Source organism: Harpegnathos saltator, unplaced genomic scaffold (genome assembly GCF_003227715.2).
Source record: "Harpegnathos saltator strain DR-91 unplaced genomic scaffold, Hsal_v8.6 scaffold169, whole genome shotgun sequence".
In the NCBI taxonomy this organism is placed as follows: Eukaryota; Metazoa; Arthropoda; class Insecta; order Hymenoptera; family Formicidae; genus Harpegnathos; species Harpegnathos saltator.
The window spans coordinates 598,722-625,498 of record NW_020229949.1 but is presented as its reverse complement, the minus strand read 5'-3'; the positions used below and the strand labels follow the sequence as shown (position 1 = coordinate 625,498).

Here is a 26,777-nt window from a genome sequence, read left to right as displayed (position 1 = left end):
AGAAATAAAAGAGTAAATCAGTACCGAAAGTCGAATGTCGATCAATATCAGAAATCAGTGTCAGAAGATTGTCCAAGTGCAATGACAATTCGTTCTCATTCCCGAGTCTTTCCCGAGTCGAAATATTAATTCTACATTGATCCTGCAAATTGCATCCAATTTGAAAAATCAATGCAGAATATTTAGATGCGCAATAGTGAACAAGCTTTCTCCTACCTGAACGTTACATCTGGCTACTCTCGTAGTTTCGCCCATGATGAGTCTTCGACAGCGACGTATTCCGCAGTTATTTAATACTCGTTTACTTCGATAATGTATATGTACTTAATCCTTATATTCTTAATTTAAATGAGCAATTTTTATTGATTTTGATTATATATTCGCTTAACAGCGCAAGAAAGATAAAAACGTACAACAAACAAAGATAAAAACGTAAATAGAACTGCCTTTGTTAGAACTGCGCGTGAGATAAATATATAAGGATTAAATAAGCATATAAGAATTAGAGGAAATGGGAGATGAAAAATACTTTTTATTCTCATCATTCTTAAAGTTTTTTTTTCCTTTCTTCTTCTCTTTTTTTTCTTTTCTTTTTTCTAATGAGAATGATGAGAATTGTAGCTCTTAAAAGAGCTGAAGCTGCAAAAAGACAACGGTTATGTCTAATAATGCTGTTTCACTAATAGAGATTTTAATTCTGATTCGGTACAATAAGAAAGATAAAGAAGAATGAGAAACGGACATTCTAGCAGATTCTAAACGAAAACAGCAATCTGAGCATTATTAGACGAATAAAAATCAACACTTGTAAAATTTATATCAGATTCTGAGATCATTATTCATAGTTTTTTTAAATTATGTGCAATTTTTCATTGAGAACAATTACAAATTTGTATTGATAAACCTTAGCTTGCCTCAGCAACCTTGCTTGAATGGACATTCATATTTTATGAGAAAAGAAAAGTACAACTCATGTTACGTGAAATTAGGTTAATGAATAATCAAATCTCAAGCTATTTTATCATTTTTCAGATGATAAACTATGAATGCTGATCTTATTTCGACTCGGGTATGTCCTTACTTCGAGTAAGGTCCGTTAAAATCAGAAAAATAATAATGCGTAATAATAATAACTCGAGGTACCTCGAATACCATACATGTATCGCTGTCCTCGGCTACGTCTCTCGGCGCGCTCCAAGTCCTCTCTCCATCCTGACTTCTCGATCCGACGTCCTCCATCTGGTTCTGGTCCTCCGTCGCAGCACTCCCAGATACTCCATCGTAGCACTGGCGACGACACTGACTCTAGCTCTAACACTCGCGCAAGTAAGATTCGGGGACAAAGAAACGCGTATTAACCGATACTCGTATTACTCTGCGTCGCGGTATGCGCGTCGTTCGTCGGCCCGAGGCGCAATGTCCTTTCCGCAATCACGGAGTCATTTATAAGCGTACGAAACCAAACAATCGGGAAGGCACGGTTACCCCCCACCTTGCCGATCAGTGTTGATGCCTGCGTCGTCCGTTAGCTGAAAATGAAAACAACTCGTGTTTTCAAAGCATGCCTGTGAGAGACTCGCTTCAAACTTCACAATACTTATTTACGTCTGTTCCAAGAATCATATTACGTCGAATTCAAACTGTCTCTATTTTGACATAACATACACGAGATCTGCGATCGCATCATTGATCTTTCTTTGGACAAGAAAATCCTGAGAGGAATGCTATTCGAGAATATCATATTTTATGTTTCAGGTGCCTTGCAAATTATCGAATTCGATGTAACAGATCAGGGAAAGTATGAATGCGTAGCTATGAATAACACGCGTGAGCACGGAGTACTCCAAGTCAATCACGTTATACGTGAAACGTATATTTAATATTATATAAAACTTACCTTTTTAAACAAAAAGGTAATAAAAAGGCGTCGAGTACAAGCGCAACACGTATTGTGTTATTTTTAGAAGTATCAAACTCAAATTATTTTTTTTATTGTATATATGTGTACATAAGTTTTTACAAGTAAAACTTATAACTATAATAAAACTCTGCAACACTTTTCTACTGTACAATAATAAAATGTTCTTGTAAATTCTCTTTATACATATACGGTATAACGTTTTATTTAAGTTTATATAGTATTATAATAAATAAATTATAAACCTTCATTATAGAATATATTATAATCAAAATGCTGTCATATATGTATTAATCAAGTTTTAGTTCGATATAGTTTTTTAAAGTCAAATTAGATATCATTGACATTTCGTCAATTATAATAAGAATAACATTTTTGAATAAAGAAATATCAAAATATGTAGAATATATACACATTCGATATGTATATTCTATAGTGAAGGTTTATAATTTATTATAATACTATTAACTATTACTATTTATTAATACTATTATAATATATAAACTTAAATAAAACATTATACCGTATATATATAGAGAGAATTTACAAGTACATTTTATTATAATAAAAATGCTGTCATATATGTATTAAACAAGTTTTAGTTGTTATGTTAGGTTTCTCAGTTGGTGCTACTGTTCTAATATATCACTTCTCTTGTACAGTAGAAAAGTGTTGCAGAGTTTTATTATAGTTATGTTTTACTTGTAAAAACTTATGTACATATATATACAATAAAAAAAATAATTTGAGTATCTATGTCGGCGCGCTTTTACTTCTCAGATTTCTGTCATTAATAACTCGATAATTATTACGAATCTCACAAAATGGTATGGGACTTTTATGTTTTTCTCAACCCAATCTACCCTCACACTTCGGGTTGGCAGCTAATTACCGGACACTTCGTATGATCTTCATGATATTAATCATACACAATGTCAATTCTTTTTTTCTTGCACATGTTAACATGTTAATTCATGTTATAAACGCGTAACAGTGTGCGAGACCGTGCTTGTCAAGTACGCTATTATGGTTGTAGCACGGACATAAACCGCCTAAATATGGATGTTGCACGGACTGCCACCACATACAGGTTTTACCGTCGAAACCTGAAAGTGGATGTAGTATCGTAGTTCCCCTCTCAAAATGGATGCAGATGGCGCCCTTTCCTAGTGCGTAAAGTCGGTGTCGCAGAAAATGTCGTATTGGCCGCTCTCAGGTTACTCTCTGCTCTTACAGCTATTGTAGACGAGCCTTTACTGTTACAGCTATTGTAGACGAGCCTTAAAACAAATATATATATGACTGCGTTCCGTTTCACGCAATATGCGCGCATTTTCTACAGTATACGTAATATGAACTATATATAAATGCGCGCATACGCGTGAAACGGAACGCGGCCTTCGTCTCACTCTACTTATTGCAGCAGTGCAGCGAAAAAGAATAGTTGTGTAGCAACGCTGATTAAAACGCTTGAGAACACGATTGTGCAAGTTTGGACACAGTTACGATGTCGAAAAAGGCGAGAGTTTTTGATATTCAGGAGATGATGCAGAATATTAGACAAACTCTCGAGAACAACAAAGCAGCAGCTCTCCAACAAGGGAAATCTGCAGACGAAACTGCGGAATCCAAAAAGGATGAGAGCAAAGAGAATGACGACGAAAATGACCTGATCGGTCCACCGATACCACTTTCGCTGTCTCCCGATTCAAGGACGAAAACTTCAGACACAAGTGAGGAAGAGAAAAGAAACGATAGCGAAGACGATGAGGATGAAGAATCGTCCGACGATGAATCGCCTAACAAAATACCATGCACTCACGAAGTGATAATGACGCATGGCACAAAAGCTGTTACTGCCATCGCCGCGGATCCCTCTGGCGCTCGATTAGCCTCAGGATCCGTTGACTACGATGTATGTTTCTGGGACTTTGCAGGTATGGACTCGTCCATGAGGAGTTTCAGAACCTTGCAACCATGTGAAAATCATCCTATTAAATGCCTACAGTATTCAACCACAGGCGACATGATATTAGTGGTATCGGGAGCAGCACAGGCCAAGGTTCTGGACCGGGATGGTTTCGAAAAGTGTGAGACAGTAAAAGGTGATCAGTATCTTATAGACATGTCGCGTACCAAAGGTCATACTGCCAGTCTGAACAGTGGCAGTTGGCATCCATTCTCGAAAGAACAGTATCTCACTTGCTCTCAGGATAGTACATGTCGGATATGGGATCTGAACAGTCCACGCTGTCATAAGAGTTTGATAAGATGCAGGGCACAGAATGGTGTAAAGACTATACCGACCACTTGTACATATAGTCGAGATGGTACTGTGATTGCATGTGGATGCATAGATGGATCAATTCAAATGTGGGATCAGCGAAAGAATTTTGTGACTCCTTTGGTTTCACGTGGTGCACACACACAGCACACTGAGATATCAAGCCTAAGTTTTTCCTACACCAAACAGATGCTGGCTAGTAGAGCTTGTGATGACACTTTAAAATTATGGGACTTGCGGATGTTCAAATCACCAATCTTTGTGGCAAAAGATTTGTTCTCACGTTACAACACAACTGACTGTATGTTTAGTCCAGACGACACGATGGTGGTTACAGGACAGTCCTTGAATAAAGGTGCACAGAATGGCAAGATGTTGTTTTACAATAGCACAACATTTGATGTAGTCAATCAGATCTCTGTAACGAATTCACATGTGATCAAGACTCTGTGGCATCCAAAATTAAATCAAGTATTTGTTGGCTGTGGCAATGGTATTGTAAAGGTGTACTACGATCCTAAAAAGAGCATGAGAGGCGCCAAGCTGTGTGTTGTTAAAACACATACCAAGCAGAAACATATTGAAATAATGTCTACGCAGCAAATTATAACACCTCACGCGCTTCCTCTATTTCGTCAGGACAGACCCAAGTCGGTTCGTAAGCAAATGGAGAAAGACAGATTGGATCCTGTTAAATCAAGACGTCCTGATCTGCCTATTACTTCTGGTCAAGGTGGTAGAGTAGCATCATCAGGAGGAACGCTCAGTTCCTATGTCATCCGAAATCTTGGCCTAAGCAAGAGAATAGAGGATGATCAAGATCCTAGAGAAGCTATTCTTAAGTATGCTAAGATAGCAGAAGAGAAGCCATATTGGATTGCACCAGCATACAAGAGGACGCAACCAAGGACTATCTTTCAAACTGATGATCAGGACGGCGGCCCGAGCAACAAAAGACAGAAACAATAAACTTATATTTATTTTGTACAGACCACTTTAACTTATGTTTTATTATTTAATATATATTTAATGTATATTATTACTTAAAGTAATTTTGTTATAATGTAAAATGTAATGTTAATTTTTTTGTATTCGGTGCAGTAAAATTATATGATATTCGAATAGCTCCTGTAAAAAAGTATATGTTGCAAATATAAATACCTAAATCACCTTAAGTGTGCAATAAAGTATTAATTTTATAAATAATTTTTGTACAGTCGATACTGATTTGACACAAGATTTACTGACAGTAGGTTATTAAATAAAGAAGTTCTGTAACGCCAATGGTCGTTAGTATCATCTTGTCTCTGCAGGAAACCCTTCTAGAAATTTGTTATATAAAGCCAACCTCTCTACTTCTATCTCTATCTAAACAACCGTCATAAGAAATATATCTTATGAATTATACGTAGTATAAAAGTGAGCAATTTGGATAAGTGTTCCATCGAAATTATTGAGAGCAAGCATTTTTAAGTTATTTTCAATTATAAATAAGAATAACATCGATTCTCGAGAAGTTACTTTATCAACTTACGTATAAGTCAAATTACTTTGAACATGTCTGAGTTGATACAAACAAATAGTTCTAAAAGTTCTTTATTTCCTACATCTGCTATTCTCGATCAGGATACGAGCAATGTGAGCAAAGGTAAACATTATTTCCTCATTATTTTGTTTCACAGTATAAGCTGTCTACCTACGTGAAAAAAATGTCACATGACTAAATCTAAGATGTTTTAATTTTTATAACTTTGTGTATACTTTCCTTGATAATTAAGTGATGATACCTAAAGAAATTTCAGTAAGTCTTCAGGATTCTCTGTGAAGAAATTCCAAAAGATTATATGAAAAATAGAATAGTTTTAGAACTGAGAATAGTTTCTTTTTTATGATATTTATGAATATATTTAACTTGTAAAATATTTTGATTATAAATATATTTTGCATATGCTCAAATTTCTTCTTTCTACAGAAGATGAAAACCAAAGTCCTTGGTGGGAAATATTTAACAAATCGAAGAATAATAGCAATATCAAGGAATCAAGGAATATAGCTTTGAATCTTTCTGACATGACAATTGCTGATTCAACCAACATAACAGGAAATATGAGTGCAAGTATGATCAAAATTAAATAGAAGTAAATTTATATAGCATGAACACATAAAGAATGTACTTTGAATTTTTAGATATTTTGTATATGTATACATATTTTTTTGTTTTAATGTTGTGACAGATATTGTGAAAACTAACATTTTGGAGACAACATCTGAGTCTGAGAAAACGGCTTATATAAAAAAGAAAAAAGCTCCTTTGAAATTAGCAAATAGAAAGAGCAGAAATAACAATTTCTTAAGTGCACTAAATACTACAGAAGAAAATACTTTATTGCAAGGATTAGATAAAGAGACTCATACATCCGATGGTTTGAACAATCCTCACTGTAAAAAAATCTCATCAAAGAAGTTAGAAGAAGGAAAGGAAGATGACGAAGATTTAAGACTAGATAATATTCCTTTGGCACAAAGAAGTTTGGACAATCTTGTCCATAGAAAAATTATATCAAGGAAGTTACAAGAACGAAAGAAAGATAGCGAAGATTCAATAGATGATATTCCTTTGAAACAAAGAGTAAAGATTTCAAGAAGAAAAATGTCTAGAGAAACAAGTAATATCTTTCAGAATAAGTTAACAGAGGAAACACATATTTTCGACAATAATGAATCATTGCATGAATTTGTAAAACATCCAATTGCGAAAAGTAAAAATTCAAATAAAAGCCATACTGATGATTTAAATTCATCAATTTCTCGGAGAAGTTTATCAAAAGCTCAACGTTCAATTTTGATACCGCAACATGTATATAGAGGATTTAATATTTAATATGTACTTTTATTTTTCCTGCCCCCCCCCCGCTCTTTTTAGACCTTCCGGCATAAGGCCTATTCGTTTTGTCTGCACTGCTGAATTAGTGCATTAAGTTAAAGTGAAACAAACGTAGATTTTCTTACTTCAACTTGTTGCACCAGTTCAACAGTGCAGACAAAACGAACAGGCCTATTGTCTGGCATAGAGATAGTAAAGCCAGCGGCACACTGTGCTTGTGTCGTGCTGGATTGCTTGCTGGATGAAAATACTGCGTTCTGATTGGTTCATTTCCATCCATCTTCGGAAATGTACCAATCAAAACGCAGTATTTTCATCCAGCAAGCAATCCAGCACGAAAACAAGCACCGTGTGCCGCTGGCTTAACTATGGTTGCAGCATGGACATAAACCGCCTGAAAGTGGATGTAGCACGGACTTCCACCACATTTCTCGTGCGAAAAATCGGTGTCGCCGAAAACGCCGTGTTGGCCGCTCTCAGCTTCCTCTCTGCACATACTGTTAGGTCAAAAATTATTTTTGTTTTTTGCAATTTTTTGTACTACAGTCGGCATTGTAATTGTTTTTCATCTGAAAATTCTCATTGGTATTTTGGAATGTGTTTAAAGTATGACTTGATACTTCTGATTACATCTAAAACTATATTTTGATTACTCTGTTCACTAACCCACTAAATCATAATACTACACGTACGTAGATCACGTACACCAACAGATTGGCTGCGTTCAGTAGAACAAAATGATCAGTGAGCGCTTAGTGATTATTGTCTATGATTGGAGCATTCTTTTAGATTCTTCATAGACCCAGAAGTATTTACTAATCAGGAGCGAGAATCACTAAGCGCTCACCGATCACATTTGGTCTGTTCTTTTCAGCTGCACTATGGAACTAGTGCAATAAGTTAGAATGAGACAACTATATTTTTTCTCACTTTAACTTATTGCACCAGTTCAGTAGTGCAGTCTCTGGCTCCAAAATGGCGACCGTGAGATGATTTAAGCCCCTTGCACAATGCCAGGCAACAGGCAATAAAAATAAAAGTAGACCAATCACAATAGATTATTCTAAAAGTCGATTGTGATTGGTCTATTTTTATTCTTATTGCCTATTGCCTGGTATTGTGCAAGGGGCTTTAAGTTTATTCTGTTCTTTTATTTTCGTACATGTAGTGGCCATGCTCATCACGGTCTATTCATATAGGTACATGTTGCTGGGTATTTTAGCGGCGTGGTGTGAATAAAATAATTTGTACACTTTTTATAATAAAATAAATTCATACTCAATATTTATTTTTAATAATGTAATTTGAATTTGTGCAACTCAAATCGACGTTTGTATGATATTTCATTCAAGTTTAATATAAAATTGACAATATCATCTCCGACTTTACGTGAAGGTTAGAATTTATTAATTTTGTGTGTATTGCTTTATATATTGTAAATTATGATTTACGATATTTTTATATGAAAAACTTGAATTGTAGGCTAAATAATTACTTAAGTACACATAGAAATAAAATGTTACTAATGATTATAGATTATTAACATTAATAAGAATGTAACTTCAATATGTTCGTAGATTAGATGGGTCGTAAAGCAAAATTTGATGGAACCCAGGTTCCAAAGGGGCCTGGTAGAAAAGCAAGAAAGCAAAGTGATCCAACTTTTCCAAAAGGAGTTTTAGGTATAAGAAAATATCAGTAATTTTTTGTAGACTAATTTAAAAAAAAATTTTGTCTAATATAATGAAACATGAATTTATTATATTGCAGTCAAGGAAGCTACTAAATTGAGTCATCGACAGAAGCAAAGGATAAAGAAGAGATTACAGAAAAATCAACAGCTTAAGGAAAATGCAAAAAAGTTGCTCAAGAAGAAAATTATTCCTGAAGAAGAACAAATACAATTAAAAAATGTATGTTTTTTGCACAATAAATTATATAAATTTTTATAAAATAATTATATCTAATTTTAGGGAAAAGATATATCTAAACTGAAGGATGTGTCAAAACTGAATAAGAAGGAAAAGAAGATTAAACCTAAATCTACTGTTAACGATAATAATTACAGCAAAGATGACAATATGAAGATTCTTTCTGATTCACAGATTTCTAAATCAAAAGATAAAGTAAGAGAAAAACAGAAGAAAGGAAAAATTACTACTGGTAATTTAGAAAGTGCTAGTAATGACATGAAAATTCGCTCTGATAATCAAATTTCCAAGCCAAAAAATAAAGTAAAAGAAAGTAAAAAGAAAATGAAGATAAAAGAAAAAATTGTATCTAATAGTTTAGACATTGATAATGATGACAATATGAAAATTTACTCTGAAAATTATGCTTCCAAACCAGTAAGTAAAGCTAAAGGAAATAAAAAGAAAAAGATGAAACAAAAAATTGTAACTAATAATTTAGAAAGTAATGACAATATGGAGATTCATTCTGTTAATCAGGTTTCCAAGCCAGGAAATAAAATAAATGAAAATAAAAAGAAAAAAAGGAAACGAAAGAGTATAACTAATAACACAGAAATTGATAATGATAATGATATAGTTTCCAACAGTAATAGTAAAGCTTTGGAAAATGAGCAAATGGAACAAGATGAGGAAGAAGAAGATATGAGTTATGATGCTAATCAGTTACTTTCTATAACAAACTCGAAGAAGAAGTTAAAGAAAGCTAAACAGAAATTTGTAAGCAGTAATGCAGAAAATGATAGTGATGCAGAAAGTGAAATGGAATCCAGTGATGAGGAAAACTCTTCTGATGAAGATATGGAACAAGATGAGAATAAAAATGATAAAAGTGATGACGATTTACTTCCCATAGAGAAAGATAATAAAAAACTGATTAAAAGAAAAAAGAAGGAAGAGTGAGTAACATTTCAATCATTATTTGTAATATTAACTATTTATTTTTTATTTTAAATTATTTTTATCTCTTTTATTTCCTCTGCTACAAACAGAAAACTTGCGCAGGAAGAAATGATCAATATGATGTCTCAGCAAAGTGTATTCTCTTTTCCAACTGAAGAAGAACTTGCCAACGTCACCAATCTAAAAGATATCCAACAACGAATACGAGACGTTATTATGGTACTGTCAGATTTCAAGAGATTACGTGATGGAAATAGATCGCGTTCTGAATATATCACATTACTGCAAAAAGACTTGTGTACATATTATAGTTATAATGATTTTCTGATGCTGAAATTAATACAAATGTTCTCATTGGATGAGTTATTAGAATATTTAGAAGCTAGCGAAGTACAGAGACCTATGACTATTCGCACCAATACTCTGAGAACACGACGACGCGATTTAGCAGAGGTATATCAAGGAGGTTTTTCATTTTATACATTGCATCAAGCAGATTTTTACGCTTAAAATAAGTAATATCTAATAATGCAATATTAAATTGCAGGCTTTAATCAATAGGGGAGTTAATCTCGATCCACTAGGAAAATGGACAAAGGTCGGTTTGGTAGTGTATTCCTCGCAAGTGCCTATGGGTGCAACACCCGAGTATCTGGCTGGACACTACATCATACAAGGTGCATCTAGCTTTTTGCCTGTTGAAGCGTTAAACCCGAAAGAGAACGAAAGAATTCTAGATATGTGTGCCGCGCCAGGTGGCAAAGCCTCGCACATCGCCGCTCTCATGAAGAACACCGGGGTATTGTTCGCGAATGACGTAAATCAGGATCGACTGAAGGCCGTTGTTGGCAATTTTCATAGACTCGGTATCGTCAACTCCGTAGTCTGCAGTTATGACGGGAGAAAATTCCCCACGGTAAAAAGACTTGATCCATTTCTTAAAAACGACTAACACGATCAAGATTGTTTTCTTACAACTTACAATTATGACGGCAATTTTCAGATTATGAAAGGATTCGACAGGGTTCTGCTGGACGCTCCATGCACAGGCACAGGAGTAGTGGCAAAAGATCCTAGCGTGAAGACCAACAAGGATGAAGTGGATATTCAGCGTTGTTGCACATTGCAGAGAGAATTATTGTTGGCCGCGATAGATTGTGTTAATGCACGTTCGGAAACCGGCAGTATTATTGTTTACTCTACTTGCTCCATTCTTCCGGAAGAGAACGAGTGGATTATTGATTATGCGCTTAAAAAGCGCGATGTTAAGTTACTGCCCACCGACTTGGAGTTCGGGACCGATGGTTTCACGAGTTACCGGCAACACCGATTTCATCCTTCATTGAAGTTAACTAAACGATTTTATCCACATGTACATAATATGGACGGTTTTTTCGTAGCAAAATTAAAAAAGTTCTCCAACATTATTCCTAATCAGAAAAATATAAACCAAGAAACGTCTGATTAAAATTTTTAATAGACTTTTATAGTTTTGTCTTACAATAAAATGACTTATGATATATTGTCATCCCTTGAGACAACTATTCCATAAAATAATTGTCTTATTTACAGGTCGCTCATACAATACTACGTCAGATTTTAGGCAGCAAATGCCTAAAAGTATTTCTACACATAGTATATAATATTCTTAAAATGTATCCCTCTAGAGCATTCATATTTTTTTATATCACATATGTATAAATTGTATAACTTTCTGTAATTATAAGAACTTGTTCCAATTATATGCTTATTTTAATCAGACATGAATCAGATGAAATTAAATTAGATCTGACCAATCCAATATTATGATTGAAGCATATACAACTAGGATTCATTCAAGTATACCTATTATGTCACAGAATGTATATTGCTCGTTAATAATCGGCGGGATGGAACAAAATTCTGTTAAATCGTAAGAAAAAAACATTTATCATAAAAATAACAATTCGATGTTTCATACTTCGCTAATACACTCGTCAATGGAAAAAGATACTTTTCAATTGTTTTTCACAGAGCCTTTTCACTTCGTCTGGAATATATATCGAAATTTTAATGCAAACATCTCGGTCTAATCGTATTGTTGCAGAACATATATACATACCATCGATTTCTATGATACTTGCACTTTTCTGTTGTATAACAACGAAAAATTCTCTCAAATTGGACAATTTTGCAATAATCCAATAATCACTCATAGTTTTTATAATTATTTCACCAGCCTCCTTTAATCTGAGAATTAAAAAATCGATTAATATATATTTCTTAGATGCATACACGTGTATTTAAAATTTATTCAATTATATGAATTCCGAGAATATATATACCTGTTTGTATCATTGTATATGTCGGTGATAATCCTCAGCACTTCTGGTGTCGTAAGTACATTAGAGCAACGTCGGTTATCTAGATGTATTGTACTTTTATACGCTAAATTTAGTTTGTTGAAATACAGGTACTTGGTGCTACAAGATTCCGGCATAACGACTACGTGTTTAGCACATTGCTCGGCTACCGAACTGACTAATGTGGTTAATTGCGGGCCCAAAAAGCTGTCTAAGCTTTTAAAAAAGTCTATTAATAAACTAGTTTTCCCTGGGAAAAAGGGAAATATTATATTGTAAAATGTTACAAACATACGTTGGTAAGATTTGTTGATAAAATTAAAAAAAAAAAAGATATTAAGAGTCTCACTTACTATCAACGAAAAGACATATAGTAGCACTCAGTGCTCGATATACCACTAAATATAACGATATAGGTTTGGTGGAATAATTGATGAAAACTTTGGGTGATTTGCCAATTAGACTCGGTTCGTTGACACTCGCAGGTCCAGTGACAAATCTATGTAAATGGAAATGTTCTTCTTTACAAATGTACAATAATTATGCAGTATATTTGAATTAGAACATTAGAAATGTATTTTTTCTTACTTTCCATAGTGTGAAGTTGTAAATGGTGAAGGGGAATTCCTGGGCATTGAACCTCCATGCAATTCCTTTTCCAAATGAGCTGGTAAAATAGTATTTACCAAATAATTATATATCACTTGCATATCTTCAGGTTCTAATCCACTCCTAAATGTGTACAATTATCTTATGTAAAAATTTGTGTATACAACCAAGGATAGAGGCAACAAATATGTAACTTACCAAACAACTTGATCATTATAAAGAAACGCTGTGTATTTTACTTGTGTAAACATAGCTTCTACAAGATTCATAAAACACTGCACTCTAAGAAACGTGATCTTATCAAGAGGTAAAAATTGTAAACCTTGAAAAACATCTAATATATCACTATTACTTAATTTTAATGAGTGCAAGTACTGAAACAAGTAAAGTTTAGTAAGAATATATATTCAGTTCCATATATAGACTAATATACACAGTTTATAATTGAAATATATTTTTTTACTCGTGAATAAAAATGTTCCAGTTTGAGTTTCAATAACATCACAGATCCACAATCAGGGTCATTAATAATAGTTTCAAAGGAACCCATAAATAACCTGAACATCATGTATGTTTGTTTTAATATAGCTTGGCAAACGCTACTAGATACTTCCTCATTTTGATACTTATTACCATCTCGTTCTTTATAGATATATGGAATACCAACAATCTGTGAAATGTTGATATAGTACATATTAAGCTAAGAAAAACAATGATTTTCATTATTTTATTATTTAACTAGACTTACCATTACCATCCAAAAGTTAGGTTCTGGTTGATAATATATTTGACGCGTTTTATGTGTATGGCAATAATCACAAGGTTGTCCAGGGTTAAAAGATCTATAATATGATAAGAAAGTTGTTTTGTTTTATCAACCATTCTTACAGAGCTACAAAAAGGTGTAATTATAATGCATACTCTGTAAATTTTATTATTGCTTCACTAAGTCCTATGTTCTTGATTTGAACTTCCACATCTTTCTCAGGATAGTAATATAATATTTTATTTTGCTCCTGAAAATTTCACATTTTATACAATTATATATTCAAATTGGAAGAAAATAAAAGATGAAAATATACTTTTGCATCTAATACTGTGCGTACTTACTTCCCCTTCTTTTTTTGCGTATGTGCCATTGAAAATATAAAAATGCTCTAACGTGATTTCAAACTTCGAAGTCATATTATTGACTTAATATAAATAATAAAAATCGACTACAGTAAATATTACAAGGATTTAGATTTCATCGGAACATGTCAACTTGTGACAGTAGATTAACCTGTATCAGATAGATTAGACAGATAATTATTTTGACTCCAAGAGACAAGTGTCACTAACGAAATAAAAGGCTTGTTTTCTTTATCAAGAGTCTGAACTTACACTGATATAAAAATGTACGAGATATAAAATGCACGATAGAATGTTTTTTTTTGTTTTTAATAGAAGTAACAGTAACAATCACTGTTCTTTTCCAAAGTGAAGCGGTAGTCGACGTAACAGCTGATTGTACTTTCTGTTCTAGATATTGAACGAGTGCAGAGACTACCAGTATGTACCTGCAGAATTTCAATTTATAGTCTGAAAATAGATTATTTAGAAACCCAGAATTAAAAGATATAATTTTATAGAATGATAAAAATACAAGATGATTGAGTAAAACAATATGTTTGAATATTAGTCAAATATCTTTCAATGTAAATTTATCATCTGAAGATGTGTAGCAGTCGGTAAGCTTATTACCATTTGCGTAAGGTCTGGTCTCTAGATGTTCATCCAGCTTGAGGACAATATTAGGTTAGGTTCAATTTAGTTGCAGTGATTGGAGTAATATCACGATAACGTTGGATATTTTTTCTGTGTTTTACAGCAACAATTATTGACATAAAAAAGATGGAATCGGACGAGATCGAGATAGCTTCGAAATCAGGAACGAATATTCGGAGTGAGAAGACCGCCGTTATTGACTACGACGAAGACAGAGTAAGGTTAGAACTAATAGGTTTTTGTGTTGAACTTCCACTATTTAAAAAAAAAAATCTTTTAGAAAACTATATTCTTCTGTAATTTTTTATTAATTCTACAATTTTTTATTAATTAAATTTGATATATTTGATATATTTGATATTTTAATATATTTTAAATATAACAATATAAGACTAACTTGAATAGTTTTAATATTTATATTATTGATATAATGGATACTGATATATTTTATGGATGTCCAACACTATTTGCACTTTATTTTTGTTAAATTTATTATATGTTTTGTTGCATATACGCTAAAGTATTGTACAATTTGTTTCATGGTTCTATCATTTTAGCTCCATGAGATGACAGCATCATATTCTGAAATATCGTTTGATTCACAATCCTCACCACCTATCTCGGAATTAAGGTCACTTATTGACTCGCCTGATATTGACAGTGGAAAGTATCTGGATGATAACTTAGATAAGATAGGTGGAACTGGACACAGGCCAGATCAATTAAATTTAAGAAGCAGAGGTGGCAGCCCAACAGAGGATGATGACCTAGATCCACCGAGTTATCACAAAGCTATTGGTTACTTACAATTGGAAGGCAGAGTAATGCAGGATGGAGATATGGTATTGTTTGTAACAGAAGATCTGGAGAATAAGATTAAGTTGTCCAGTCCTGTAACCAAGAAGGGTGATACTCCATCGTTTCCGGGATCTCGAAGTTCGACCCCGTGTTTGTATAGGCAGGCCTTGACTCCTCAGTTACCACCTCTTGACCACAATGTGTTGAATGAACTGGAAATGGAAGCCAGAAAGGTGGCAACATCTGTGGATGCATTGACCGAGAACTTGGCTGCAATTTTACAAAATGTAAGTTACCAATTTGAAGTTTGTCACACAACTCTTACACAGTCATATCATTTGAAGATCACATATTATTTTTTATAGGCATCGGCTCTCACAGTTGGCTGCTTAGAGACATACAGAGATGCAGTTTGCAAGACATGCGACGCTGTGGATCATAATATTAAATCGATGTATCAGTTGATGGCCAAGTGTGAAGAGTTGTCCAAGTCGATGGGATCAATTTACAAGTTAGCAGAGCAGATGTAAGTATATCGCAGCAGGTGTCTTCTCTTTAATCAAATCACTATATGCGAAAAATTATGGTATCTACAGTAAGAAGAACTTGGACCGTTATAAACTATTAGCATTTTTATTAAATTCCCCATGGAGGCGGCGTGATCCTTGTTTACGAAGTCAATCAAAAGTACCTAACTATAAATTACGATCTTAGTGCGAGAAGAAAAATTTCACTTTAATCAAGCGCTGACAGCGCGTCGGCGCAAGAACGAAAAGGAGAACACAAGGAACGAGAAGCTTGGGTGAAAGAAAAAGAAAGAAGATCTCTGTCCTTCCAGGGAAGATGGGAACGTATATATTTATTAAAAGTTCCTTGCACACGTCTCAGTAAACTATTAGCCGTTGCTGGTGTTCGTGCGCCGGAACAGTGCATCGAATTTTTAATTTGAGACTCTACCCGGTGTCTTCAGCAGACGGTAGAGGAAAGAAAAACGAACTTCTTCTCGGCGCGGCGCCTCATTCTCCGCGCGCCTCTCTCGATTCGCTCTTCGTTATGAGAATTAATGACGAGCTCAACGAAGAGAACGATCTCTTCGTGTTCATGGAGCTCCTGTCGCGAGATCCTTAACTCGCGTCAAGCACGGATGGAGAGCGAGCCACTGCTCCAAACCAACGAAAGAAAACAATCTATTTTAGCTAATTTCGCTACAGTCGCTGTCATAAATATCAGAGTAGATTAAAACGGACTAGCAGGCCGTTCTATGTATATGCATACCTCGTCGGATCCGTAATATACACACATACATATATACATACATATATGACGTGTATCAGAATCGCTTTGTTTGACTTTTCAGCAAAGAGATGAAGAGGATGCTGGAGCTGTTTGAGAGCGCGATGAATCTGTGAAGCGGCTAAGAAAGTCGCCATGCATCTCGATCGCGATGAATCATCCTGTCGCGGGCACTTTCGCTATTCTTCATGGAAGATGCAGTCGCACATTGTCATCCGTTAATTTATGGCACAAGTGAGAGCAAGCAAAACGGCGAAGTATTGCGTTCTCAATCCGTTGATGTATCACGACAAATAGAATAATGCGACGTTCACGTTCCCGGGACTCGTCAAGTGCGTGTGTTCTGTGTATACGTTTGCACAACGAAGATGCGCTCGACTGTTAATTCACAGTGGATTCTTATCGGGATAATTAGCATGCAGAGACAAGAAAGTGCGGGATACACAAGTGTAAAGTACAATAACTTTAACAGGTAACTGCACAGATTTAATAACAATTGTATCGTATATAGTGACGCCGACTGTTGCGGGATAGTCGCCGGCATTTTACATAGTGTCATTGTTGGCTCAATTGTGTTTTAATTTATGTACACATCGTGCAATGTTATCAGCTTCCGCAATTACCTCCCCGTGCATTGTATATACGCAGGAGCTATAAACGTTAAATAAAAAAGCCCAATGAATACGACAGAGTCTCTGTTACGTCGTACCCCATTTGAATGAAACGGGGAAAAAAAGAATGCGTTTTCCGCGTGTTAATCTTTATTCATACGCTTCGACGCGCGTAAATCTGCGACCTGGATGAAAACAGAGCTTGTAACCCCCTATAAAAAGAGAAAAACGGAGAGAGAGAGAGAGAGAGAGAGAGAGAAAGGGTGGGGGGAGCAAAAACGAATAAAAAAAACAAACAGGCGACACTTTTACAGCACGCGCAACGTCGGTGGCGAGGAGAACGCGTCGGCGAGCAGTGGCGCGCGCGGCGAGAAGAGGGGGAAATTTGACGGGACGCGAGAGAGGACGGTGGTGAAACGAGGGTGGAAAATGGCTCGGAAGGGTAGCGGCGACGTCTACTTTGTAACCGTAGACCGATACAGTCGGTGGAAGCGGCCGGATATCATATTCCAGGATGTACATTAGAGGCGCTGAGCTACCATCGCGGCCCGTCCCCGTATCCCATCGTCGTCGGGCAACTAAATACAATAACGGGATAGATGACTCGGATGTTGGCGCCGGGGGTTAACGGCTTTCGCGACGGCGGACCACTTTTCAGTCGCCTTTTCGCCCCCAAAGCGGCAGTATGAGGTAGAGGGGAGGAGGTGGCAGTGGAGGAGGAAGAAGAGGAAGAGGGAGGACAGGCAGGTCGCTCGTTGCTCTCCCCCCTTCCCCCCTCCTCCTCCTCTCTCTCTCTCTCTTTCTCTCGCTCGCTCTGCCCCTTTTTGCGCGCCGCGAGGATCTCTCCGTTCGTTCCGACGTGGCCTCGCACAAAAGATGGTATCAACGATATCGCGCCGCGTCGGGGCACTACGAGTGCCGCTTGATAAATGGAAATTCTGAATGGGCCCATTAATCGTGACTGCGAGCTGAAAAATTAACGAGCCGCTTCTCTTATCGGCGAGTAACGCGTTTATTAAGGGAAGGGCAATCGGCGACTGCACGATGTTCGCGAACCGCGTATCCCGAGTCTCGACGGTTTCCCCCCCGTGGAACTCGCGTTTTCCCTTAATTATTACCGCAATGCTGTTCCTTTAATTAATCACCTTATTATACAATTTCGTCGTTCGTTTTCATAAATGCATCCTATACGCTATTATACTCTTAGGCTCGGCGGTTTTCCCCCTTTTCGCTCTCTGACTTGATCCTCGCCTCGTTCGATTGTTAATTTCCTTAATCACACGCCGTAACAATGTCGCGCGGACTTCTCATTACTGTATTCGCATCCATTGCGGTTGTGCTCATCCGGTATTACCGTCGACACACCACGCTACTCCGTACCAATGTAATCTGCGGATATAATCCGAATTCAATGCGTTTCGCTCGTGTCTCGTTCGCTCGCGCTTATTGTGAGTCACTTCCAGCCGCCCATTGTGCACTCATCGCGAGCACATTTCTCTTAATTTCTTCATTACCGTTTCTCCTCGCCGGCACGACGAGCTTTTCTTTTTCTCCGAAGCACGCGCCGCACCGACCTTTCACGTTTTCCCGCGACCCCGATGCAGATGTGTGTGTGTGTGTGTGTATGCATGTGTGTATCTGCGTACCGTTTGAAAATTTCGCATTTATCTATTCCCGACACGGCGGCGCACAATGTCAGCGGCAACGAGTAACTGGTTTCACGTCCCCCTCTACCCTCCCACCCATCTGTGCCCATTGTGGACCCGGGCTGTAAATAATGCCGGGCAAAAAGCCCCGGCAGCGCGTCGCGACGCGCGCCTCATTTAACGCATTCGTCCGGCGGTAATTATTAAAGCCACGATGATTTTAATCCCGGCCGGCCGGTGGGTGAGAGGGAGGGAGGGACGGAGAAAAAAGGAGCGCTCTCGCGCGGCCGGCGCGATGGCGGACAAACACCTCGTTAATTTATTTCCCCTGACTCGACGGCCATTGAGAACACGTGCATACTCCGGTGCAGCGTGCTCCGGAGGAGGCTGTCGAGGTGTAATGTACGCTACACCGGCATCGTGGGACACGGCGCAATTTACATTGAGGCCTTACATAAAAGCCTCGCATAAAAGCGTATAAAGGGATTATTTGTACACGCAGAATCTTAGCTCGTCGCTGCTGGCGCATGGAATTCTGGCTTCGTCCGGCCGCATTAATTTCATAGTTCCGGCCGGAGCTTTTAATTACGCTCGGTGTCCCACGAACTGCCGAATAACGGGACGAAACGACGCGTTAACGAACAATCGCACGGCGATCCGATTGTGTCGCTCGATGTGCACCGGAAGAACCGCGGTATAGTCGCTCAGCCTGTGAGCTGATTCCGTCAATGTACCGAAACGAGAATGCCTCTGTAAACGCGGAGAATCATGTAGCTGGTTGTGTTTAATTTTTCGAACGCGGTGCTGAGAAGCGAAATGTTGATTCACGGAGTGAATCATGAGGCGTGATAGATCGGCCGACCACTCGAGTATCTCTACAAACGCGCGGTGTGAATGCGAGTTTGTGAGAAGCCGGGTAGCTTTTGCTGAAGTAGCCGTTGGCGAGTGTGTCCACACGCAGCGTTCTTCCTCGCTTCTCTCTCTCTCTCTCTCTCTCTTTGCTCTGCTCTGCTCCGCTCCGCTCTGCTCTGCGCAAAGTGGTGCTGGCGTTTGCTCGTCGGTCGCCGCTCGTAAAGGGAAGAGGGAAAGGAAGGGAAAAAGATGAGCATAATGACTAAATAAAAGATGGAGCGGCCAGATAGCCGGCTGCGTTTGTAGCCGGCCGCGACATTGTGCATGTCGGTCGACCTGGCAAAGTCCGTGCAAAGTTCATTTCACGCTTCGCCGTCGCATGGTCAGCTGATGAAATCGTCAGCAGAACGATCTTACTCTTGATTTCTGCGTATGCAAGAAATCTTATCGCTGTACCGCTGTAGTGAATGTCTTCGCGTGCGCCCTTCTTATCTTGTACAAACTTATCTATCTGTCTGTCTGTCTGTACACGCGTTTCCTCACGATGTCACAAGGATCTATTTATAGCGCGGGTTGAGAGACCTAAGCCGAACGAAACGGACAAAAACGCGCATCGTCAGGACGTGTGATAGGAACGTGCGTATTTCGTTATCAAAGCGGAAACGAAGCCGCACGAGTTTGATCCGTCGTCCCGGCTTCGATCACAAAGTTACTCGTTTCGTCTCTTTGATCATTCACCGTTGCAGCCGAGACTTTCTTACACGTAGTAAATTACTCAGAGACGCGGGATGTAAGTATCCTCCTAAGGGAGATCGCTTCTATATCGCCTGGATCTCTCTGGAAGAACGCGCGACGAAGGGGACGAGGAGGAGGAAGAGGAGGAGGAGGAGGAAGGACAGGAGACGACGTCGGGCCTCGCGTTGGGAAGAAAAAGGCCTACGAGGGGAAACGAAATGAATAGAGGAACGCGATAATCGTAGAGCGAGCGTCGAGTGCATCTCGGTACGTGTTCATTAATTAGCGCTCATGTGGCGTGAAGTTTTACGCCACTGTGAGCTTTGAGCGCTCGTTCGGTTAGTTCCGAGATGATAATTGAGATACGCGGTGATTAGCTGTCTTTTAATGAAGCTGTGCATTTTCATGTATTTTAGAGGTTAAAACTACCTCTCGAGAGTATACACGCGCAAGAGAATGCTTTGAAAGGATTTCAAAGTTTCAAGCCGACCAATCACGACCACGCTCGTTGTCTCGAGCGTCGATGTTCGAGAATCTCAATCGCGGCAAACTTCAATTCGCTGAGGCGCCGTTACGTAGGTTAGCTGCGTCCGAAAGACCGTCCCATACTTGTTGCGATTTTGATCAGGTGAGTTTTGCACGTAAACCATCGACGGGAGTGTCGGAAAGTTTCGCGCGTGTGTAGTGATGAGAGACTTCGCGAAACAGCCGCCGAAGATGGATATCTCGCGAAACGGTCAGCCGAGAGCAAGATGTCGCGCGTTCGTTACGTTATGGCGGCTTCGAGTTCGCCGCGCACCGTAGCTCTCCATTACTGAGGAATTCGCGAGCGCGAATTATCATCACCGAGAGCGCCGAAAGTAAATTCGCGGGGTGTCGCGTTGTCGTCGTTCGTGCGGGAGTCGAGTCTGCAGAGACGCCGAGCGGATAAGAAACGAGATAGAACGGGCGACGAACGGGATGAAGAAAGAAAGAGGTTAACAGAGAGAAGGAGCGAGAGAGAGAGAGAGAGAGAGAGAGGGAAAGAGTAAGAGTGAAAGAGAGAGCGCAAAGAGGAAAGAGAGAGGAAACATCGCTCGACGGATCACAGACTGCTAATTAAAAAAGTCGGCATCGCAACGCCCTTGCTCTCTCTCGCGCGAAACGGGCCTCTCTCCCTTTCCGCGACGCAACCGTCGCGTAAGAAACCTTTCGCCTTCCTTTTCATTTCCCCATCGGCCTACCGCGCCCCCTTGCGTTGCAACCCTCTTCCGACTGCATACTTCCTCTCTCATCCAATAGCCAATGAGTTACGCGGCCGGTTCTCTGTCTTTTTTCCCGCAAGAACTTTGTACGAGGACTCTCTCTCTCTCTCTCTCTCTCTATATATATATATATATATAGATATAGATATAGATATAGATATATATATATATCCTTTCGCGTTCGCTGAGCAAAAATATACGCCTCATACCGAGGGATCTCGTGGCGAGGATCCCTGCGTATGATGCGTTATCCTTTTCACAGCTTCCACCCTTGGAAGAGAGGAGAAGAGAGCAAAAAAGAGGATTCCCTTTAGCGTCGCTCGGGCGGATCCTCTTTGAAGGGAAATCCCTTAAGCCGATTACTAATAAAAGTTGCGCATCATTTTGCGCGCGGTATCTTAACGTCGATCTCGGCTTCCGGGTATGTATGTTACGGATCGAATTTTGCGAGACGTCGTTGCCGCGCAGCGCGTTAATGAGTGAGAATACTTCGCTCGTTATCTCTCGGCAAATTCGGCGGTAGAGAAGTCGAAAGTGAGACGAGTGGCGTTGATGCGCTTTTGACGCTGCCTCCTTCGCGGTACGGAATTAACGTATTCGCGGTGAGACCGACCTGACGACTTACTTGCAATTAAATGCCTGAGAAGAACTCTTCTCGCGAGATAAACTTCAGGTTAGATCCGCTTTAATGTAACGTGTTATTTACTTCGGAATTGGACGGAAGTATATTTTCCCTTGTGTTATTTCGAAATGTATTTTCTCGTCTAATGTCGTCAGGGCAAAATAATTCATTGTTTTATTTGGGATTACAAGGTGAAATTATACTATTGCCTGTGTCGTTGAAAGTACGATTTAATATCGAAAATTGCGGCAAATTTGTACTCCCCGTACAATACGTATTTTACATCTCTGATAGAGCGATAACAAGGTACTATAAATCTTGAGAGAGGCATGCACAAAGTACGCAGTGGACGAAGTTCAAGGAACGAACCTTCAAGAACCAATTAAATCGTTATTCGTAAATTAAGTTTGGTAATTATGAGTGGGCTTCGAGAGCGACGCGAGACGTGGAAGGGTTGGTAGTAGAGCCGGGGATTGCAACCGACGTAGCTCGAACTTCGCAACTTTTCAGTCGCTTTTTGTGCAACTTTTCTTGTTAAGATCGCGATTATAAATTTTTGGCCCGAAGCCAAGTATTTCCAACGCGGTTATATACGTAGTAGTTGGTATACGCCTACGCGTAGAATAAGAAAAAATACAAGTTATCGTATATGTGCATCGGATCGAATCACTTTTATTTATTTGCACGAAAAATTCTCCACATATAAAAATATATCCACGTGATGCGTGTGCATGCAATAACAATTAATTTTTAGAGGAACAGAAATCACCATATCACACGTTGCAACACCGGCATGCAATAGATACGTAAACGCATTCGAGGAAGGAACAAACTTGCCACACGCGTTTAAGGAAGAGAGAGAGAGAGAGAGAGAGAGGAGTGGGAAAGAAAGAGACAGGTAAACAGTGGTCAAGCTGGGTGCAGGGTGCATTGTGCAGACTGGCAGTCGAGCGAGCAGAAGTCCGCGGTCCCTCGCATTTTCCTCCTTTCTCTCGTCCCTCGTCCTTCGCGTTCACCTCTCGCCTCCTCCGCTAGCCTCTCATCTCTCTATCGCTCTCGGCGATTCGCGGATCCTCCGTCCTTTCGGTCCTTTCTTCCATACGTCGACTTTGCCGTCTCGCCGCAACCACCGCGTTCGCCGCCACGTTTCCACCGCACCTTTTTTAACCCGCGACGCGCCCGTCCGGCTCCTTTTCCACGGCGTGGCGCATTTCCCGCGGCTTTTCCACGTTGAAAACGCCACGACGGAAGCTCCGTCAGATAGAAAACCACATGTTGCGGTTTTTCATAGCGTGCGGTCCCTCTCTCTCTCTCTCTCTCTCTCTCTCTCTCTCATTCCCTTTCTTTCATTCTTACCCACTCCCTCTCTCGCTCTCTCTCTCTCGCGGTGCGAGATCTTTGGCACCTTGGTAAAACCTAATGGAATTTTTTATTTCTCCGGCTACGAGTTGGGCGGATCTACTGAGAATCCGACAAGTCTTCGGCGCGCCACTGCCCGCCGCGTAGCTCGATCTCACTGCCGCGCTTTTTACCGCTGCTATCGTCGTCGACGACGACGGGTTCTTTGCCCGATTATTTTCGCATTTAATTTTCGCGAGGCCACCGCGGGTGATTTTGTTTTCCACTGACTCGATCGCGAACAGTAACTGGTTTATCGTTTATTCGATTCGGGCGCACGCGCTCTCGCCGACATCCATATGCATATAAAAAATTTGTTTGCACTCGCGTGAATGAAATTGTTATTCCGTTGAGAGGATACCGATCCTTTTGTTCCGGTACGAGCGCGTTTGACAAAACTAATAGATCGTTACATCATTCTTTCCGATCGTTGCGAGGCCGAGGGATACAGTAATAGCGCAGCGCACTGTGGCGCATCGAAATTTGCTATAAGCCCGAGCAATCGTCGCGCAGCAACAAGCGTGCAGCATAGGACGCAGTATTTAAATGCTTTCTCCTTTCCTCTCTTTTCTTCTCTAACAGCTAACATCCTCCCTCGCCCCCACCGATCCCACCGTCTTGTTTCCTCCAACGGAAGGTAGCTCTCTCTCTCTCTCTCTCTCTCTCTCTTTTCTCTCTCTCTCTCTCTCTCTCTCAGTGCATGTCTTTTTCTCTGTCGGATCTACGCCTATTCCGATTTCGGTGCATTGTTTACTCTCTTTCTCCTTCGCGCCGCGCTTGGACGGTCACCTCTCACGCTCCATTGCTCTTTCTCGCTCGAGCCTCGCGCGCGTTCATCCTTGTTGTCCTTACGGCCCTGTCTCTCACTCCCTCCTCCAACCTCTTACTCTATCTCTGTTTCGCTTCCCCTCCCTACTCCCTCTATCATGTCGCCGCGCCTTCGGTCCTTGTTGGCTGCGCAGGTGGGGAGTCGCGCTCTCTCTCTCGCACTCGTTCGCGCGGCCGAGCACGCTCCACACTTGCGACTCGACCGGCGCTCATTTCAGTCGACGCTGAGACGTCGCGCGCGCGCGTTGTTTCAAATTTTTCCGCGCTTTCGGAGGTGCGCTGTCGCGCCGCGCGTCCTTTGCGTCTCGTTCACTCGCGTATACACGGCGTTACCACGGTGCGATCGCGCGAGAGTACGTCGCACGGCGGGCGCGAGAAACTCGTGTGAGAATATCGCGACGACATGGCAGATCCACGGGGTGATGATCCGGCACGCGTCGCGTGAGTGCATTGCTCTCGATCCGGCCGATCGGCGAACAAGTGAGACGATAGTGACGAGTGTCGCGCGTTCTACTCGTCGTTCGGGTTCGTTAGTTGGATTATTGTTGATTGTTCCGGCTTGATCTACCGCGACCTTCGCTGCGCATCATCCCACCGCACGGATACCGGAGGTCGTCAGGCGTCGGAGCAGCTGCCGGAGCAACCGCTGAAGCAGCTTCTGGAGCAGTCGCCGGAGCAGCCACGACATGGACTTCGTAATATTGAAGGTAGGATCTATAATAACCTTTCTTTTTCGCTCGTGCGCCCGCCGGTTGGATTTACCGACTGGAGTACGCCAACTTTGGCTTGTAGTCGCGCGGAAGGAATTTGCTCGTTCTTTTTTCTGTTGTTTTCTTTTGTATTATCACGGCGATATCACACATGCGATATTAGCTTTTAAATACTCGTACGGTAAAAGATTTTGTTAAGTACAGACAAATATTACAGACGACGTCAGACGTCTTGCCCTCAAATTGAGATCGTATCATACAACATCTTCTGAATCAGACGGATCGAAACGGAATTTTATTCGTGAAAAATTTTTGTTGACTTGATTCAAACAATTTGACCGTCACCTTTGCGATCAGTTCTATTTACATTCGCGGTACATATGAATAATGCAATAAGCAGGAAGCAGATTCCTTTCCTCGATAACAAACAATTATATCGCTTTCAAAAGCGCAGTGATCGACACTATTGGCGTCTTCTTGGCAATTTAAACGTGTAATATCTTTTCTTTCTCAATTTGTAAGAAATGTACACAAACTCGAAAGTGACGTACGTTCTTCGTTACTTTTGTTTACCAACACTCTAACGTTTAAGTCGCCTGCTCTTTTTCCGTGACCTTGCGAGCGAACTTGCTTTTCGGTCGAGTCATTTCTGCAGGAAAAAGACACACCGACTAAAATATCTCACTCGTTACTTTTCTTCGCTAATAATGCGCTAATAAGTCGCGAAATTGAAGTCGGCCAGTTTTACGATGGAGTTTCGCGAGGAAACATTCATTCCGCTTGTACTGTCGCCGCGATCTTTTAACGAGTGGAGGCGAGACGAGAGTGAACTTTCTTACGAAGGGCAACGCGTTGTATTCTCGAGTATTCATCGCGCCAAACGTGCCTTATCCGGGTCCATATCGTTGGCTCTTGAGACGAGAAGTCATGCACTCTCGGCGTGTGTAGGAAGTTACGAACACATTGCGCGAACAAAAACGAGTAATCGTCTCGTTAACTCATTTGTTTATCTCGCCTTGCAACTCGATATCGGCCTCGGAGCTCGATTGCTATCAACGTTATTCACCATCGGCATTATTTATTCGTATAATTTTTCTCATGCTGCTCGCTGAATTTGCCAAAGTATATACGTTGCTGTCCGAACTGTCCTATATTACTTTTTTTCTCTCCTTGCAAAGTTTTAGAAACTTTTTCCGAGCTGAATCTTCAGAAGTATCTCTGAAGAATCTCTCTGAAGAATCTCTCGAGTCTCACGTTTTCCACCGACTTGAAAACTTGATTCGATCTGGTAATTCGCGCGATTTTCGTGATTAATGCGCACGAAGGAGGGGAACGAACGAACGAGTGGAGTGTTACATCGAAG

General features: G+C 39.8%; 6 protein-coding genes across 13 annotated transcripts in view; 5 read left to right on the top strand and 1 right to left on the bottom strand.

Moving 5' to 3' along the window:
* The first annotated feature begins 3,274 nt into the window (after window positions 1-3,274).
* LOC112588187 (gastrulation defective protein 1 homolog) lies at window positions 3,275-5,486 on the top strand. 2 transcript variants are annotated; one of them, XM_025297104.1, is made up of 2 exons: window positions 3,651-3,855; window positions 3,927-5,486. In XM_025297104.1, exons 1-2 carry the CDS (start codon window positions 3,832-3,834, stop codon window positions 5,169-5,171), a joined length of 1,269 nt encoding a protein of 422 aa, XP_025152889.1. In that variant the 5' UTR covers window positions 3,651-3,831; the 3' UTR covers window positions 5,172-5,486. The 2 variants fall into 2 exon arrangements, with proteins under 2 accessions (XP_025152888.1, XP_025152889.1); XM_025297103.1 differs by having other exon boundaries at window positions 3,275-5,486.
* A 38-nt stretch (window positions 5,487-5,524) lies between these two features.
* On the top strand, window positions 5,525-7,083 carry LOC112588188 (uncharacterized). Its single transcript, XM_025297105.1, has 3 exons — window positions 5,525-5,850; window positions 6,175-6,318; window positions 6,437-7,083. The coding sequence occupies exons 1-3, from the start codon at window positions 5,760-5,762 to the stop codon at window positions 7,081-7,083; spliced, it is 882 nt and encodes a 293-aa protein (XP_025152890.1). The 5' UTR covers window positions 5,525-5,759.
* Window positions 7,084-8,206: 1,123 nt separating this feature from the next.
* Window positions 8,207-11,718, top strand: LOC105192112 (probable 28S rRNA (cytosine-C(5))-methyltransferase). 3 transcript variants are annotated; one of them, XM_011156009.3, is made up of 7 exons: window positions 8,207-8,285; window positions 8,664-8,768; window positions 8,857-8,999; window positions 9,060-9,955; window positions 10,049-10,412; window positions 10,507-10,875; window positions 10,963-11,718. In XM_011156009.3, exons 2-7 carry the CDS (start codon window positions 8,669-8,671, stop codon window positions 11,425-11,427), a joined length of 2,337 nt encoding a protein of 778 aa, XP_011154311.1. In that variant the 5' UTR covers window positions 8,207-8,285; window positions 8,664-8,668; the 3' UTR covers window positions 11,428-11,718. The 3 variants fall into 3 exon arrangements, with proteins under 3 accessions (XP_011154311.1, XP_011154312.1, XP_011154310.1); XM_011156010.3 differs by lacking the exon at window positions 8,207-8,285 and adding an exon at window positions 8,300-8,481 and having other exon boundaries at window positions 8,669-8,768; XM_011156008.3 differs by lacking the exon at window positions 8,207-8,285 and adding an exon at window positions 8,301-8,481.
* Ccz1 (vacuolar fusion protein CCZ1) lies at window positions 11,419-14,707 on the bottom strand. 2 transcript variants are annotated; one of them, XM_011156007.3, is made up of 12 exons: window positions 14,654-14,707; window positions 14,294-14,491; window positions 14,021-14,192; window positions 13,832-13,926; window positions 13,659-13,752; window positions 13,374-13,580; window positions 13,109-13,284; window positions 12,890-13,033; window positions 12,655-12,800; window positions 12,284-12,551; window positions 12,061-12,188; window positions 11,419-11,988 (listed from the first exon to the last, which is right to left on the bottom strand). In XM_011156007.3, the coding sequence occupies exons 3-12, from the start codon at window positions 14,093-14,095 to the stop codon at window positions 11,936-11,938; spliced, it is 1,386 nt and encodes a 461-aa protein (XP_011154309.1). In that variant the 5' UTR covers window positions 14,096-14,192; window positions 14,294-14,491; window positions 14,654-14,707; the 3' UTR covers window positions 11,419-11,935. The 2 variants fall into 2 exon arrangements, with proteins under 2 accessions (XP_011154309.1, XP_025152882.1); XM_025297097.1 differs by lacking the exons at window positions 14,294-14,491; window positions 14,654-14,707 and having other exon boundaries at window positions 14,021-14,223.
* On the top strand, window positions 14,641-17,452 carry BORCS6 (BLOC-1 related complex subunit 6). Of its 3 annotated transcripts, XM_025297098.1 has the most exons (5): window positions 14,641-14,707; window positions 14,781-14,893; window positions 15,235-15,762; window positions 15,841-16,001; window positions 16,833-17,452. In XM_025297098.1, the coding sequence occupies exons 2-5, from the start codon at window positions 14,804-14,806 to the stop codon at window positions 16,882-16,884; spliced, it is 831 nt and encodes a 276-aa protein (XP_025152883.1). In that variant the 5' UTR covers window positions 14,641-14,707; window positions 14,781-14,803; the 3' UTR covers window positions 16,885-17,452. The 3 variants fall into 3 exon arrangements, with proteins under 3 accessions (XP_025152883.1, XP_011154306.1, XP_025152884.1); XM_011156004.3 differs by lacking the exon at window positions 14,641-14,707 and having other exon boundaries at window positions 14,714-14,893; XM_025297099.1 differs by lacking the exon at window positions 14,641-14,707 and having other exon boundaries at window positions 14,714-14,898.
* A 7,431-nt stretch (window positions 17,453-24,883) lies between these two features.
* Window positions 24,884-26,777, top strand: part of Slip1 (SLo interacting protein 1) — a 210,331-nt gene continuing 208,437 nt past the window's right edge. For both annotated transcript variants that reach the window (XM_025297102.1, XM_019845531.2), the window contains exon 1: window positions 24,884-25,411. In XM_025297102.1, the coding sequence (XP_025152887.1) occupies window positions 25,391-25,411 (21 nt within the window). In that variant the 5' untranslated portion in view covers window positions 24,884-25,390. The remainder of the gene's footprint in view (window positions 25,412-26,777) is intronic.